Source organism: Salmo trutta, chromosome 39 (assembly GCF_901001165.1).
Source record: "Salmo trutta chromosome 39, fSalTru1.1, whole genome shotgun sequence".
NCBI lineage: Eukaryota > Metazoa > Chordata > Actinopteri > Salmoniformes > Salmonidae > Salmo > Salmo trutta.
The window spans coordinates 19,497,837-19,516,091 of NC_042995.1; the positions used below are offsets into that span (position 1 = coordinate 19,497,837).

Consider the following 18,255-nt stretch of genomic DNA (forward strand, 5'->3'; position numbering starts at 1 on the left):
ATGATAAGATCAGAATACTCACTTGCCTAATAATTGTGCACGCAGTGTATATGGGCAAATACAAAAATAAGTGATCTAATGATTCTGTCTCTTCGTGGCAAAATCTGCAGAGCTGAGATGGTTGTATGCCCCATATAAATGTTGCCTTGAAATTAGATGACCATCATAGGCATTCCCAATTCCGTAGAAAATATTTGGCATCTTGAGTTGACAACTGGCCCCGGTTTAGAATCGGAAAAAGTCCTGTTTCAAATGAAGTATTCTTCTTTCTATTCTTCCTCGTTCAAAATCTCTAGTTGAACCTGTTCGCTTTGAGAGGCACTGCCATACGTGTCGACAGAATCACCACACTCGGCCTCGTAGGTGTGGTAAGTGCCCTTACGCTTGGCGATGTAGCGCAGTACCAGCGCCAGTACCAGCACCAGTAGCAGCGCCAGGAGCAGAGCAAAAATGACTCCTGGGAAGGGAGAGAGACGGGTATAAATTAGACTGACAGAGGGGAGAATGGTCTCTGAAAATATAGAATACTCTTAAAGAGCAATATGTTTGTTCATAAGACACGTTATCATAGGGGTAATCGTGAACTAGAACATCAAAGAAACATTACATTTTTATGTGTTAGTTCAGTGATTTCAGGTAGGTGGATCGGCAGGTAGCCTAGCGTTTTAAGATTGTTGGGCCAGTAACCGAAAGGTCACTGGTTCAAATCCCTAAGGTGAAAAATCTGTCGACGTGCCCTTGAGCGAAGGCACTTCTAGAAGTTTCTCTGGATAAGAGCACCTGCGAATTGACTTCAAATGTAAGTCAAATAAATGACATTTCTTGATAGAGTAAAAAAAAGATGTCAGAACGTTGTTTCCTCAGCATGGCGAGGGAAACGATAACAATTATATAGGTGAAACCAGAAACAACGAGTGGAGGACTTTCCATTTACGTATACTCATGGAATTAGTTCCATTTTCAGACTATAGAGAGAACAATAATGCTTCCACATCTGGATAACCATCTCTAAAGCTTAGGGGTTAGGCCGGGTTAATGTAAAGCACCTTGTGACAACTGCTCAAATAAAAACGGCTTTAAAAATACATTGTGATTGATATATTTCTCACCTATGAAAATGGCTTCAAAGGATTCATCAGATACGTTGGCGGCTCCCACTGCAAATGACACCAGAACAGACAACACGATAATGACATTAGAGAGACAGGGCCTCGTAGTCAACACACAGAAATGTACGATACCTACTGATTTATCATTACATTTCCCTTCAGATTTCACCATACATTCATTACGCTAGCTTGTTTGACGCTTGCTTGCGTTGCTTATCTCCGTAGTTTGACTCTGGTTTAGACAATACAGTACTGACAGAGTTGTGTGTACAGTATACGATGTGGCTTTGAGTACAGCTACACTGTTGACTTTAAGTAGCCTATCTCCTGATTCTCCTGTGTCTGAAGCACGGAGGCAGCTTGATGTACAAGTACACCTCCTGGACAGGACGCTAGTCTAGCGCAGGGCCTGTTGACTGAATGCTATTCTCTCACTAAAACAGTGACAGGTAGAAGGTGCCTTTCTGCCTGTCAAAAGTGGAAGGGAGACTAAATCAAGAGGAATGAAGGAGATGCTAAGTATAAGTTATTGCAATGGAACAGCTGTCCAATCCACCTTGACTTTAATCAAGCCGAGGGACACAAACACTCCAATCAGCTCAACGTGTGTCATCCCCTCCACCCAACCTATCTTACAGTGCATCCCCAATACACACACACACACACTTCCCAGAACAACTTCCAGGTGTGTAGTGAAAAAAGTCACACACTTCAAAAGTGCCAAGTAAAAAAAAAAAAGAAGTGTGCCGGGGCGCTTCAGTTTGCAATACCTCATTAACTCTTAATTACCTGCTTCATCAGAGGAGTTAGCCTATCATTAATGATTCATTAATCACTATCGCAAAATGTGCAACCCCTTCCAAGGACGCCTCCCAAATGGCACCCTGTTCCCTTCATAGTGCACTACTTTTGACCAGGACCCCTGGTGCTCTGGTCAAAAAGTAGCACACTCCATAGGGAATGTTGCGCACACCAAGTCATTATCAAGATACATGCGTCGATAACCACCCGCCCTGAACAGGGGCACAAGTGTAGTGGATGACATGGCGGAGGTTGAGCTGAGAGTGGGAGATTGCTGCATTTAGAAGTGAAAGAGGGTAAGTAGTGTGTGTCAGTACTGAGAGAGTACATGTTTGAGCAGGGAGAGGAGAGTTCACAGGGCTTATTAACTCTCACCGCGTGAGGTCAGAGACAGGATGGTAATTGAGACTGAGGCATGTAGGCTTCAGGGAAAGACTACTCTCTCTGTCTGCTCACACACACACACACACACACACACACACACACACACACACACACACACACGCGCGCGCTCAGTGAGAGACTTCAGGGAGAGATTGCTCATGCTCGCTCTCGGTCTGCTCACACCCAGCCTTGTCATATCCATATCCCCCTGCCTGTTCTTACAACATTTGCATACATCTCCCTTTTTATATTCATACATACACTACATGACCAAAAGTATGTGGACACCTGCTTGTTGAACATCTCATTCCAGGGACCAACACTCTAGGGCTGTCAGTTTGTGAACACTATTTCGGTGGATCACATATAATTTCTAAGAAAGTGTTCAATTGAACACTGTGGGTGTTAAAATACTGATCTAAAATTTGCTGTGTACATACAACTGTTTATTATAGTGAAGAAGGTAAACTACAACCAACAAGTAAGAAAAAACTGAAAAGTAGGGTAAGAATAAAATGAGGAAAGTAGAAAATAGGGACATGTCAAAACAGGACAAATCAAGAGACGGCCACACTGGACAGGACAGGACCGGACAAGACAAAGCAAGACTTGTGGAAAAGTAGCCGGTTAGCATAGGGCTGTTAATAGTAGGTACCATTTTAATATTGTCTGGGGTGGCCTGCGGGCAATATAGGATAGAAATGGTTCCCAGATTGTGTTAAAGTCCTTCAGTTTGTTATTTTGTGGATCTCTCCAGGGAGGCCAGGTCAGACAATAAATGAAGCCAGTGTATGGTTGAAACATTGGATCTGCTTTTCCAATTCAGCAATATCACTTTTTGTGCGATTGTTAATGAAATCAATAGGAAGTGTCGTTTGTCCTTGGACATAGAGGAAACACAGGGGACGCCATCATCAAAGTAGTGTAGTATGCAGAGTGATGGGGATGCAAGAATGGTAATATGGAGGATGACTGAGGGAATGCTCAGAACTTTTTTCGAGTAATTCTCAATGATGGGACAAGACCAGAATGCATGGAGGTGAGTGTCAGGAAAGTATTTTTGGCAGACAGGACACAGAGGCGATCAACAAGCCCCATCAGGGACAGAAATAGGGAATTATTAATGAAAAGAGCAATGTTGGCAATATACAGTTGAAGTCGGAAGTTTACATACACTTAGGTTGGAGTCATTGAAACTCGTTTTTAAACCACTCCACAAATGTCTTGTTAACAAACTATAGTTTTGGCAAGTCGGTTAGGACATCTACTTTGAGCATGACACAAGCAATTTTTCCAACAATTGTTTACAGACAGATTATTTCACTTACAATTCACTGTATCACAATTCCAGTGGGTCAGATGTTTACATACACTAAGATGACTGTGCCTTTAAACAGCTTGGAAAATTCCAGAAAATGTCGACATGGCTTTAGAAGCTTCTGATAGGCTAATTGACATCATTTGAGTCAATTGGAGGTGTACCTGTGGATGTATTTCAAGGCCTACCTTCAAACATGGGAAAATCAAAAGAAATCACCCAAGACCTCAAAAAAAAAAATTGGAGACCTCCACAAGTCTGGTTCATCCTTAGGAGCAATTTCCAAACACCTGAAGGTACCACTTTCATCTGCACAAACAATAGTACGCAAGTATAAACACCATGGGACCACGCAGCTGTCATAACGCTCCGGAAGGAGACGCATTCTGTCTCCTAGAGATGAACGTACTTTGGTGCGAAAAGTGCAAATCAATCCCAGAACAACAACAAAGGACCCTGTGAAGATGCTGGAGGAAACAAGTACAAAAGTATCTATATCCACAGTAAAACGAGTCCTATATCGACATAACCTGAAAGGCCGCTCAGCAAGGAAGAAGCCACTGCTCCAAAACCGCCATAAAAAAGACAGACAACGGTTTGCAACTGCACATGGGGACAAAGATCGTACTTTGGTACGATCTGTGATGGCTACTCCAATGGTATTGGAGTAGCCATCACAAAGACATTTTTTACATTTTACATTTTTGTCATTTAGCAGACGCTCTTATCCAGAGTGACTTACAGTAGTGAATGCATACATTTCATACATTTTTTTTTTGTGTACCTCAATCCTATAGAAAATATGTGGGCAGAACTGAAAAAGCGTGTGCGAGCAAGGAGGCCTCAATCCTGACTCAGTTACACCAGCTGTGTCAGGAGGAATGGGCCAAAATTCACCCAACTTATTGTGGGAGCTTGTGGAAGGCTACCCGAAACGTTTGACCCAAGTTAAACAATTAAGGCAATGCTACCAAATACTAATTGAGTGTATGCAAACTTCTGACCCACTGGTAATGTGATGAAAGAAAATAAAGCTGAAATAAATCATTCTCTCTACTAGTATTCTGACATTTCACATTCTTAAAATAAAGTGATGAACCTAACTGACCTCAGACAGGGAATTTTAACTAGGATTAAATGTCAAGAATTGTGAAAAACTGAGTTTAAATGTATTTGGCTAAGGTGTATGTAAACTTCCGACTTCAATTGTATTTGTCCGCCACTATAGGTATCTTTACACTTTGGTGTAGACAACATGTTGCCATTTCTCTCTGTCCCCCTTCTATCTTTATCAATGTGTGATTTCTGATGACAGTAATGTACTTACCTAAAAAAGTGTCTGAGGTTGTTTCAGTCATATCTGCGGAAGTTGTTGTCAGAACTCCTGCGAAAGCAAGCACATAATAAAAAGATACATTAGCTACAAACACAAAATACCGTACTGCTGAAAGAGACAAAAGGAAGCCCCATTGCACTTTGCACAAGTGCAATGGGGCTTTCTTTTGAAGACAGTAATGTACTTACCTACAGAAGCGTCTGAGATTTTTTCAGTCATATGTGCAGGAGTTGTCAGAACTCCTGCGAAAGCAAGCACATGGTAAACAGATACATTAGCTACAAACACAAAATACTGTACTACTGAAGAGCCAAAGAAAGCCCCATTGCACTTTGCACAAGTGCAATGGGGCTTTCTTTTGAAGACAGTAATGTACTTACCTACAAAAGCATCTGAGATTTTTTCAGTCATATGCGCAGGAGTTGTCAGAACTCCTGCGAAAGCAAGCACATGGTAAACAGATACATTAGCTACAAACACAAAATACTGTACTACTGAAGAGACAAAAGGAAGCCCCATTGCACTTTGCACAAGTGCAATGGGGCTTTCTTTTGAAGACAGTAATGTACTTACCTACAGAAGCGTCTGAGATTGTTTCAGTCATATGTGCAGGAATTGCTGTCAGAACTCCTGCGAAAGCAAGCACATGGTAAACAGATACATTAGCTACAAACACAAAATACCGTACTGCTGAAAGAGACAAAAGAAAGCCCCATTGCACTTTGCACAAGTGCAATGGGGCTTTCTTTTGAAGACAGTAATGTACTTACCTACAAAAGCATCTGAGATTGTTTCAGTCATATGTGCAGGAGTTGTCAGAACTCCTGCGAAAGCAAGCACATGGTAAACAGATACATTAGCTACAAACACAAAATACTGTACTACTGAAGAGACAAAAGAAAGTCCCATTGCACTTTGCACAAGTGCAATGGGGCTTTCTTTTGAAGACAGTAATGTACTTACCTACAAAAGCATCTGAGATTGTTTCAGTCATATGTGCAGGAGTTGTCAGAACTCCTGCGAAAGCAAGCACATGGTAAACAGATACATTAGCTACAAACACAAAATACTGTACTACTGAAGAGCCAAAGAAAGTCCCATTGCACTTTGCACAAGTGCAATGTGGCTTTCTTTTGAAGACAGTAATGTACTTACCTACAAAAGCATCTGAGATTGTTTTAGACATATGTGCAGGAATTGTTGTCAGATCTCCTGCGAAAGCAAGCACATGGTAAACAGATACATTAGCTACAAACACAAAATACTGTACTACTGAAGAGCCAAAGAAAGTCCCATTGCACTTTGCACAAGTGCAATGGGGCTTTCTTTTGAAGACAGTAATGTACTTACCTACAAAAGCATCTGAGATTGTTTTAGACATATGTGCAGGAATTGTTGTCAGATCTCCTGCGAAAGCAAGCACATGGTAAACAGATACATTAGCTACAAACACAAAATACTGTACTACTGAAGAGCCAAAGAAAGTCCCATTGCACTTTGCACAAGTGCAATGGGGCTTTCTTTTGAAGACAGTAATGTACTTACCTACAAAAGCATCTGAGATTGTTTTAGACATATGTGCAGGAATTGTTGTCAGATCTCCTGCGAAAGCAAGCACATGGTAAACAGATACATTAGCTACAAACACAAAATACTGTACTACTGAAGAGCCAAAGAAAGTCCCATTGCACTTTGCACAAGTGCAATGGGGCTTTCTTTTGAAGACAGTAATGTACTTACCTACAAAAGCATCTGAGATTGTTTTAGACATATGTGCAGGAATTGTTGTCAGATCTCCTGCGAAAGCAAGCACATGGTAAACAGATACATTAGCTACAAACACAAAATACTGTACTACTGAAGAGCCAAAGAAAGTCCCATTGCACTTTGCACAAGTGCAATGGGGCTTTCTTTTGAAGACAGTAATGTACTTACCTACAAAAGCATCTGAGATTGTTTTAGACATATGTGCAGGAATTGTTGTCAGATCTCCTGCGAAAGCAAGCACATGGTAAACAGATACATTAGCTACAAACACAAAATACTGTACTACTGAAGAGACAAAAGAAAGCCCCATTGCACTTTGCATAGCCCCACCTGAACAAGCCTAAATCCAGTGAAAATGTTCTGTGGACCAATGAAAAAAAAAACACGGGGAAGGTTCGATAGTGCTTTGGGGTTCCTTTTGTACTTTGGGCCTTGAATGTGTGCAAGACAGGTCGTTGGCAGTAGTAGCCTATAATCAGTTGGAATACCAGGTTTACATCATGCTTCCCTTATTTTCCATCAAGTTGACTATTTTTGAAAAAATGAATCTATGGCATTATTTTGGATGCATAAGACAGAAGTTTATACTATACAAAATTAAATGAATTATTTGAACAACTGTGCAGAAAGTGTGGTTTCACATTAAAAAAAAATCTAAATAGTGTGCCTTCAACAGGATTTGACTTCATAACAAAGTGTCCCATAGTTCCCTTCGCTACCTGCTGAGCTAGCAGTCAAGTGAACCTACATGTGCAAAATCCTAACTATATTCGTAAGTACAGTGTCCAGTAGAGGTCAATGACTGAAAGCAGCTTGGAATTGAATAAAGCACCGAAACCACAATGAAATAAGTGGGATCTCACATTTTGCAACACATGGTTTGAAAAAAGCACGTGATGAAACGAAGCCTTGGACGTAATTGATGACGTACTTCTGATAAAGTGCTACACGGATTGACACACGTCTTCGAAGTTAGCTGTTTAGAGATTTCAACGCATGCCTCGGAGCCCCGGTATCAAACTTAACATCACTGCTAATCACTTCACAAACCAGCTTATTGTGATTTTGAAGGTTGGATGTGACCCATGATCCGATATTTTCAGACCACAACGTCGAGGACAACTAGGCCATAACTAAAGGCCTTACGACATGTACAACATAAGGTCATAAAGGGTTTACTTTGAATTTAAACACATTCACTTTCTGTAGGCGGTCACTTGGTGAAGGTTTCAGGACCTGAAGTTATTGAATGCAACAACCATTTCTCTGTCACTAACAAACACAGTCATGGGTAGGTATCTCTCACATTCACTTGAAAGGCATCCTGGGAGAAATGCAAATAAGGCTTTCAACCTACAATGTAAAAACAACACCCCGCCAAAATACCATAACTCTACTGATTCTATTTTTGGTTGGCGGTAAGGAGGCGCATGTGTCAAGCCCACGTTAGTTTACAATTTCGTCATGTAAAAACTGGCGCACTGGCATTTTCCAGCCCTAACGCCAGGTTCAGCAATTTACCTGTCCTAACATCAGATCACTTGCGCTGAGGGGGAGGGGTGACAATGTTTGAGGTGTGTCCTTGAAGGTCACGAACAGTCATTCTGATTCCCATGTAAAATAGACTTTTGAGTGACTAAAAACTATCACCCATAATATTTTGTGTGGATAGAAATGCTCAATATTTGAGAAAAAGTACTCTTTCTCTCATAGCTAACTACCTGGAAGTTTGAAAAGACAGGCTGAGTGGGCAGGGAGTTTATATTCATGAGCTTGCATTGACTGACAGCTCTTTGAAACGCCTATGTCAAGAAATGTGGATGTAGTGAGCAGTGTTGCAGTGTTGCAGTAAAATCCTCTCAAGCCAATTTGGTGATACACGAAGCAACTCAAACAACATTGAAATTGCGTCAATGATGGCAATTTGTTTTTTTATACATCTGCAGTTGTCTGTTGGGATGCAGTTCACAGCAGCACTGATGGATGTGTTGACATGAGTTTTGAACGACCCTTCCCCCCTTTTGTTCAATGCTGGCTGGAGACCTAGCTAGCCAGTAAGTAGCTAACACCAGACCCCAGATGAAAGGGGAGACATCACATTTTGGCACCAGTAGTGTAGCTATCTAGCTATATAAACCACGCCCCTGTCACAGTCGTCATAGTAAGTGGACCAAGGTGCAGCGGGTTGAGTGCTCATTTTCACTTTTATTTTTGAACACTTAAATAAACAAAACAATAAACAAACTAACAGTCTTGCAGGCTAACCACAGCAGTGCAAAGAACAACCTCCCACAAATCCCATAACAAACATACTCCTAATTATAGGACCTTCAATCAGAGGCAACGATAAACAGCTGCCTCCAATTGAAGGCCCCAATCCCAATACCTAAACATAGATCTAAACACCCTAGAACAGACATAGAAATATACAAACATCTAACATAGACCAAAACCCCGGAATACATAAATCAAACACCCCTCTACATAAACAACACACCCCGAACCACATAAAACAAATACCCCCTGCCACGTCCTGACCAAACTATAATAACAAATAACCCCTTTACTGGTCAGGACGAGACAGCCCCTCTGCAAACACGCCTTCTCCAATGTTGGTTACAAGGTGGTACTTATTTAAAGAAGGGTAATTTGACAAATATCTGCAGAAGATAGGTACATTAGTTACAAATGCAACACAGTACAGTTTTTTCTCAGAGACTGAACAAGTGCCACTGCAAGCTACAGTACACTAGAGCTTAGGGCTAAGAAGATTAATCAGTAGAACAAACAAGGAAGTGTTTCTCTCTGCCCCTAAGGGTGTGACTCTGCTGGTTCCCCTTGCTGCTGAGTTACAGCATCCCAAACGGCTCGCTATTCCCTATATAGTGCCCTACTTTTGACCAGGGCACATAGAGCTCTGATCTCAAGTAGTGTACTAAATAGGTAACAGGGGGCCATTTGGGACATAACCACAGTATGCTGTATGCATGCCTCTTCTACTGTTTCTGTATCCAGAACATTTGTTTCCCCAAGACAGAGCAGAACCCCGTCCATAGGATGTCCCCCCCCGGGAGGAAACAAGTTGCACTGGCGCCCAACCACGGGGACTGAGCCGGTAGTTGGTGGCATGGCACAAAATAGACTCCACAGCCCCACTGACTGACTGATACAAATATTTGTATGAGGACTAAATGTGCCTGAGAACAGAATACATTCCCAAAAGGAGAGCTAATCGATTATCTGAAAGCTGCCTGCACAGCTTTGAACTCTGCTGGTATATCTTTTCCACGAGACCAGGGCAGGGGCATCATATCTCCTATCTCCTCTGGTCCACAGCTTAATGGCAGGCTACATGATGATAGTGCTTTAGAAACAAGCATTGTTGCTGCTCTGGGTTTATTTGGAATTAACACACAACCTGGAACCTAACACAATATTTTTAGTTTGGGGTAATAGTTTCCTGTTCATCGATAGTAACAACATTGTCTCCTACATCACTTTCCATTACCTTATTCAAAGTAAGCTCAAAACAGTGGGGAGACTAAATACAGTGGGGAGTTGTACGTGGCAATTGAAGTTCAATTCTAGAACAGTACACACAGTTGTAGCGCTTGTTGTTCTCAATTCAAACCTTGACCCAGATTGTGTCAGATTGTTATATTGAATATTTTCAAGACAACGCTGATGCAAATATGACATATAGGGGAGAATATTGTGTAGTATCACTGCAATGGAAAGGTAGAGTACGAGCTTTGCTTTGATATTAGCTGGGTTCTTTTCATGAGGGCGTCCCAGATTCCCAAGTTAACTCTAGGCAGTCGGTTGGTCTTTTGATAAGGGGATGATGGCTGACTGTAACATTCCCCCGTATATCCCTCTGATGTTTCCCCTCTCTCTGACCTCCCCTCGGCTGCCCAGGGGTACAGAGTGGTTGATAGGCCAGGCAGGGGCCACAATGACGGTAATTTACATTTATTTTGTTTTGAAGCAGAAGTCCTTGGAGAGGAGGGTGAGATGAGATGGCTTTGTAGTGAGATCATTTGGGGCTCTGGCCCAGCTCTCTGTAGTTAATGAGGTACAGACAGAGAGCCTAGTATGAAGGAGAGCGGTGTAATGTACTGTAAGTATGGGCTTCCTGGTGCTGCATGGGCCATTCACTTATTGTTATGGCTTTAAGAGGTTGGACAAGTATATTATTGCCTGGGGGGGATATGGGCTACAGGGCATTTGAGGGGGTTATTCAGCGAAGAAAATGTTCAGCTGATTAAAATAAGGACATCTATGCATTCATGTGGGTGTCAGAGAGAGGGAAAGAGCGAGAGAGATTTGCTGAAACGACAATGGTTGCCATTTGTATAGTTCCTACAGATGTATCCACTATATCCACACTTAAGGGAGTGCTTCTCTATTAAGGTTAACGACACTATCTTAGACCCTTTCCCTAAACCGTTTTCACACAGCACCATCCTTTCTTCCTCAATGACATCATCCATGATGCAATAGTACAGTCAGAGCCCAGCGCAGTAAGTGGGCTATGCTGTAGTATGCTGTATGGCCTATGTATCTGTATATATGTATCACTTATGCTATTGTTACTCAATACTATCTGCCCTTCTGCTACGGTGACTGTCCCTATAGGGACTGCCCCAAGGGCAGCAACATCAATAGTACCTGCCCTTCTGCTCTGGTGACTGTCCCTATAGTGACTGCCCAAGGACAGCAACATCAGTAGTATCTGCCCTTTTGCTACAGTTACTGTCCCTATAGTGACTGTCCCAAGGGTGACTGTCCCTACAGTGACTGCTTCAAGCGTGACTGTCCATATAGTGACTGACCCAAGGGCAGCAACGTCAATAGTATCTGCCCTTCTGCTACAGTGACTGTCCATATAGTGACTCCCCCAAGGGTGACTGTCCCTATAGTGACTCCCCCAAGGGTGACTATCCCTATAGTGATTGCCCCAAGGGTGACTATCCCTATAGTGATTGCCCCAAGGGTGACTATCCCTATAGTGATTGCCCCAAAAGCAGCAACATCAGTAGTATCTGCCCTTCTCATGAGAGAAGGTTGTTCAAACGTTAAATAATTTAAAGCATCACAATGGTCCTTTCCAGTGAATGGATGCTGTACCATATCATTTCGATCTGGCTATTGAATTTGGATCAACATAATACTTTTGTGAAGGAGCTACCTATAGGTGTGTGGCTGTTCCTTTAACAAGGCTACAACACTTACAGCAATCCATGTCCTGATTAAGATAGAAGGAGCTGCTGCTACAGTATCTCCTCCTTCTCCTCTTGCTTTTTAAATGTATTTCTACTCTGATTTCCCAGCTGTCAAAGCAGCAGTTTGAGGCGAAGGCCGTGGCGCAGGCACTCTCCCAGGACCTGACTACGGTGCTGCTCTGAGCCAATGAGGTGACCTTGAGTTCCCTGCCTGGTCTACTGGGCACAAGCCGTTTGACATGCCTGACAGATGCTTTCTTTCCTCTCATTAACTTGTGAGAGGTGTGAAGAGAGAAAGAGAGGTGGGGGAGAGAGAGAAGCCCCGTTTATACCTGGTTCTAACTTGTGTCCGTTGTCCTGATATTGTCCACATTCTGATTGTGCCCACATTTTTAGACCGGTGTAGATAATTTAAAGATGCATTGGGATCTGAAGGTGATCGGATGTCCTGACCACATCCGGAGGTAGTCAGACACGCATTATGTCTGAATATCTTACCTGTGTAGGCCGATCTGGATAGTGAAACCAATTCATTCATCATCATCCCGCCCTCTAGAATCGTTGGCAGGTAACGCTATTAACTTATTGCATCAATACATGTCTTAAAATAAATAAATAAATATATATTGAAAGAATAACTGTCAAATAATTTGCATACAGGGAGGGACCAGGATATCTGGTCACAATGCAGAGACAGTGAACATGGATAAGAGACACATCTTAATACCATCTGTAGATGCAACGGATACAGTGCGGGCATAGTCAGAATGTGGATGAGATCAGGACAAAGGACGCATGTTAGAACCAGGTATAAACGAGGCTAGAGAGAGAGAGTAGAGGGAGAGAGGGGAGGGGGGGAGAGGGAGAGAGGGGGGAAGGGGAGGGAGAGAGGGGGAGAGGGAGAGAAAGGAAACAGGTCTAATTTGAGGCAGTGGACCCAGACTTGACTCCTCAGGTCATTGAGCTGGAGCAAGAATACAGGCAGGAAAGACACTAATGAGACTGAATGATCATACTGAGATGTTTGAGTAGCCCTTTACACTTGTACATGTGTACAGGTGGAAAATGGCAGATTTGGGCACTGATAAGCGCATAAATTGGAACACAGTGTCTGTACAATAACATTCTAAACATGACGTCAGTGCTCAGTTCTTCACAACGCTGTATGGGTTTTGACTGACAGCCGTTTTGAACTTGAGCACCGCACGCGACAAGAAGTTGCCTCCATCCCTCCTGCTAATTTTTTTGTTGTCTGAGTGAGAGAAATGATGTAAATGAAGATGACTCGATGTATTTTGAAAGAAATACCGCTTTGATGTCATACAAGCAAGCCAAACACCTGTGAGTCCAAATGTGTGCTTCACATTTCCATAACATAAAACTCATGTCATATACAGTGTCAACGTTTATGATCACTATGTTTGATGTACAGTTACAAGATGACATGGTGTCATAGCCTGGGTTATTCTGAACAGAATGAGTCTATGTTTGTCTATTGTGATGAAAAATTGCAGTTGAACACGCACCTGAATGCATTCATGACTCGTTTCTATGCTCACCAAAATTACGATTTCTCTGACTTGCCCTGTGAAAGAGTAACACTGTACTATCATATTTTATAACTTGACAATCGAACAAGCTTTCAAATGATTCCCACCTGACCCAGATTGCGATTTATAATGGGCCTTTCTTGGATTGCGTAAACAACAACAGTAATTGTGTGATGGTGGGGATGCAGGGCTGTTCCAAACAAAACAAACATCTGCATGCTCTAGGCCACTTGGAGACACCAGTTAGTTCTCTCACTCAAACTCTTGTCATTTTTTTGGTCTTATGTTGCACCTACCTCACATTTTCAAGGAATATTCTTATCCTGTTACTGAATGTATCCAGAGTATTGTCAGATTTCGTTATCAACAAATGCAGTGAAAAGTACAGTAAATGTAAAATGCACTGTAATGTTTGGATTCACTCTTGTCAGGTGAACTGTTGTGTCCTCATTTTTGGTCTAATAGTTTCCCCATAATCTCCAAACTGTTCCCTTTCAATTGTTACCATGCTTATGCATATGCTTTCTTCTGTAAGAAACATTTCAAATTAGACCAATCCATACAGGCCAATTCCTATGAGTGTAAAGGGATAATTAACGCAGAATGGTGACATAAACTCGTGCGATTTTTGACAGGAAGGCAAGTTAAGATCCACATACCAGTGTGGTAATGGATTTGGAATTGATCATGTATTTTAAGTTGAGGAACTGCTACTAGTGTATATATTATTTGAAACCTGATGTGCTTCTTTCTTTTTACTTTAGTTAGAACACAGTTGGTAGCAAAAAGTTATATTTGTCTTCAGTCCACAAGCTTGATCAATGAAAACTATGTTTTAATAGCTGATGTTCAGTACTGCTCTCTTGGGAACAACATTATTTAGTTTTAGACAGATTTGAGGCATCTAAGTCAACAGGAAACATACGCATAAAGGAATAGCAGATAGTCACACACCTGCTAATCAACATCTGATTGTCTCACCTCAATGAACTCTCCCCCACAAAAAAATACAAAATCACTGCCTTACAATTCTACTCTAACCGGTGAGTGCATTGGAGAATGATCTCTTTGCTTCTTCACTGTCTCCCAGGGCTGTTCTGACAGTCCAAAGCCTGCTGCGTCCCTTTGTTATTCATGTAGCGTCGCCTTCCTCTCAGACAGCATCACGTTGAGCCTGTCGTACAACTACAGTGCGGAGTCACTTTGATGCAGACATACACGGATCCCGTCACTGAAGAGGGGGACGAGCTAAGGGTTTAATTCGGTCACTTTGACTGGTGAGACACGCCGTGTTGGATGGCACTGTGGTAGCTGTTCTTTGTCAAACAAACCGAGGGGAGTACGAGCGGAGAAGATTCTCACAGGAATGTTTTCATGTAGATAGCCGATGTGATGTATGTCAGTGAGAGAAAGTGACTCTCTCTCTTTGTTGTAAGATAACCTCTTCATAACACCGTGTTTAACAATGACGAAGCTTTGTCAGTTAACAGTTCGAATTCAGTTCAAATGTGGTCTAATATTGTTCCAAGGATTTAACAAGAGAGAAACAGGAAGACACATTTGTTTCTCTTCAAAACTGTCTCACAATATTTTCCCCTACCCTTTATAAAAGCAATGGGAGCACAATTAACTCTGTTCCTTAAGTACCCCCACCAGTACATATTTTTGTTATGGCCCCTGGACAAGCACACCTGATTCTACTTGCCAACTAATCATCAAGCCCATGACAAGTTGAATCCGGGGTTACAACAAAAATCTGTGCTGTTGGGGGTACTCGAAGACCGGAGTTGGGAAACACTGGTTTAATTGGGAGACTGTTACTCTCTTGTTACATCTTTGGAACAGTATTAGACCACATTTGAATTGGTAGGGTGGCAGATAGCCTAGCGGTTAAGAGCATTGGGACAGTAACTTGAATAAATGGAGGGGGAAAAAAGTATATCATGCATGTTTTGCGCCAATACACATGTAGGATCTTAATTTGAAGCAGTTTGCTACAGCAGGAAAATAATCCTACATGAAATGTGGATTATAATTAATGGAGGAGATGGAGACCCGCACACTGCCTGAAAAATGAAATAATATCCAAAAACTGAAGCTTGAATGCAAAATAAAGATTTGATGTAATTTAGATTTCCAGGAGCAATTATGGCTAAGTGCCTTGCTCAAGGGGACATTGTCAGATTGTTCACCTAGTCGGCTCAGGGATTCAAACCATCAACCTTTCAATTACTGGCCCAATGCTCTTAACCGCTAGGCTACATGCCACACAGAAAGCTGTTGTTTATTTGAACATCATGGTGGCCAAAAAAATCATAGTACCAATCATTTATGATATTTCTCTGTCCGCTTTTTTATACTGTATAATGCAGATCATGCATTCTATTGTACTAGGTACCAATTATAGATTTTCTGATGTATTTTCTTGCTTGATCATGTGACATGCAATTATCCTTGAAATAGAAACAGGTGTGTGTGCCGACCATTTATACTGAGGATGGCCTGAGGCCGAAACTTTTGTTTCGATTTTTTTGGGCACCATGATGTTCAAATTAGCATCTTTATTGCATTCAAGCCTCAGTTTTGGATCTCCATTTCCTCCAGTATTCTTATTTGGACTCATACGCACCTGGAACCAACACTATTTAGTAGTAACCTTTAAAGAGCGCCTGCTATCATTTAAAAAACATAATTAATTAATGGACATTTTGTAGGGGTTGATACATTTTTCGTAAGGGAAAATGAAGTCTGAAATTTCAGTGGAAATTGCAAACTTCAGAAGACTTTTTAAACATTCTGTAAGAAACATAAAAATGTAGCCCTATCCATATAGGCCAATTCCCACAAGAATTGGCCTGTATACTTAACACTACAAGTTAAGTATAATTAACAGTACAAGTTTCAAATTTCCTGCATTGCAAGAAAGTGCTCCTGCAAAAGGGTGATCAAATTAAGGTCCTACATCTGTATTCATCCATACGGTTTTCAGATGCTATTATTTTCAGAGCATTTTCAGAGCATGTGAGAGAGCTCCCGTGTGTGTGTGTGTGTGTGTGTGTGTGTGTGTGTGTGTGTGTGTGTGAGCGAGAGAGATAGAGGGTGAATTTGAGCTGCTACCAGTCAGTCTGTCCTTATCACTAGAGCAGAACTTGTGGTGCTGGAGGCTTTCCTACCCAGACTTGGCTGGCTGATAAACAGACACTCCCCATAATCTGCAGGTCCATAGTGTGATACACCCTTCTAACCCTCTCTGGAGGCTTTGTCTCTCTCTCTCTCTCTCTCTCTCTCTCTCATACCTTCTTCACTCTTTAAAAGCCATCTTTTCTTCCTGAGGAGGAACTAACAACTAATAGGTCCTTTCCTGTCTGTTCATTCTGTTGTCTAACGCTCTCTTCTCTGGACCATCTCTAGGGCAACCTTCAACCTCCTCAGTCACCTGCTCTGGGCTCTGACACTCTAGGAATGTTGGCGTAGATTCTGGGTGCATCCCAAATGGTACCTTATTCCCTTTGCTCCATATAGGGAATAGGGTGCCATTTGGAATGAGGCCATTGTCTGAGAGCTTGCTTTAGAACAGTGTGGGATTGAATTAATATACTTGTATTTCCTAATGAGTTTGCATAGAACATGAATAAAACATGATTTAGGAGGATAGTAGTGGGATTGTGGGCGATCCTTTTGGCCTAAGAATATCTAATAGTCTAAATATTTCCCCCTACATAAAGATTTGTTTTAGGTTTTGTCCAACAGGATACAAATCCTTTGGATTAGCTTTGTCTTCACAGCTGGTCGAAGCAAAGTTTGTCCTCTCTTGTCTTGTCCACCACTTCCCTAAATACCACTAGAGTAGTACCTTGTAGGTCTATGGTTGTATCATGTGGAGAATGTGGTACACTCACCAGTTACGGAGGGTTGTGTGAAGAGTTCTGTGACCGGGTAGTTGAGGGCCCCTTTCCATATCGAGGGGGTTGTCGTATCTGCTGTGGTTGATGCCTCCATGATGAACAGTCAATACTGGACATGCAGAATGCAGAAAAATAGTGAATGGATTATTGGGAGAGATTCATTTCATAAATGAAACATAGCCCTTTCCCCTTTTACATATACAGAATTTCATAACAGTTAAGAGTGCATATTTTCATACAGTCAAAGTGGGGCATGTCGCTATTCAAAACCACACAAATTACACCAATGGCTACATGCATTATCAGGATTATTCCTCAATCTGAAAATCACTGATATGACAGAATTAATCCAGCTATTAAGGACGCTGTCTTGAAGCTCTCTACACTTCTTCTCTCTGTCCTCACAGTGCAACTTGTCTACAAAGTCTATCATAGAACGACAATACAGACTCCTTAATATAAACGGTAACAGCCAAGACATGCAGAACTCACCAAGTCCAAGTCAAGCAATAAGTTTTCCTTTAACTCCCTTTCCGTGATGAATTTGTGAAACTGTTTCGCTGTTAAGTTGACAGGAGTGTTAAGTTGGAGACCCATGCGCAATGTGTTTTTTTTTTCTCTCTCCCTTGATTGGGTGTGGGCCACATTTGTTGCTCTGTGAGCTGATCTGCTAATTCCCCTGGTAGACAAGGTCTCTTACGTAGGCACGTGTTAAGCATGCAGGCCCCTCCCTTTTACAAATGGGCCACAGCTGCTGGGTGATTGTCTCACACAATAGAACTGGCTGGGATAGGGTTATGGATAGGGCTAGGGGATAGGGAGGAGTAGAGGAAAACACAGGAAGCCTGTGAACTACTGTA

General features: G+C 41.9%; 1 protein-coding gene across 11 annotated transcripts; it reads right to left on the bottom strand.

Moving 5' to 3' along the window:
• Positions 1–266: 266 nt before the first annotated feature.
• On the bottom strand, positions 267–18,066 carry LOC115179436 (aggrecan core protein). Of its 11 annotated transcripts, XM_029740952.1 has the most exons (15): positions 17,888–18,066; positions 17,390–17,504; positions 6,884–6,940; positions 6,689–6,745; positions 6,494–6,550; positions 6,299–6,355; positions 6,104–6,160; positions 5,912–5,965; positions 5,719–5,772; positions 5,522–5,578; positions 5,329–5,382; positions 5,137–5,190; positions 4,940–4,996; positions 1,110–1,157; positions 267–457 (listed from the first exon to the last, which is right to left on the bottom strand). In XM_029740952.1, exons 2-15 carry the CDS (start codon positions 17,487–17,489, stop codon positions 270–272), a joined length of 951 nt encoding a protein of 316 aa, XP_029596812.1. In that variant the 5' UTR covers positions 17,490–17,504; positions 17,888–18,066; the 3' UTR covers positions 267–269. The 11 variants fall into 11 exon arrangements, with proteins under 11 accessions (XP_029596812.1, XP_029596817.1, XP_029596816.1 ...); XM_029740957.1 differs by lacking the exon at positions 6,884–6,940; XM_029740956.1 differs by lacking the exon at positions 6,104–6,160.
• Positions 18,067–18,255: the final 189 nt, after the last annotated feature.

Bases quoted from the DNA above. Each gene is read 5' to 3' on its own strand.
- LOC115179436 (XM_029740952.1), bottom strand. From the start codon at position 17,489: ATGGAGGCATCAACCACAGCAGATACGACAACCCCCTCGATATGGAAA. The intron at 5,773-5,911 runs GTAAGTACATTA...TTGCTTTCGCAG, and splicing joins AATCTCAGATGCTTTTGTAG to GAGTTCTGACAACTCCTGCA. The intron at 5,579-5,718 runs GTAAGTACATTA...TTGCTTTCGCAG, and splicing joins AATCTCAGATGCTTTTGTAG to GAGTTCTGACAGCAATTCCT.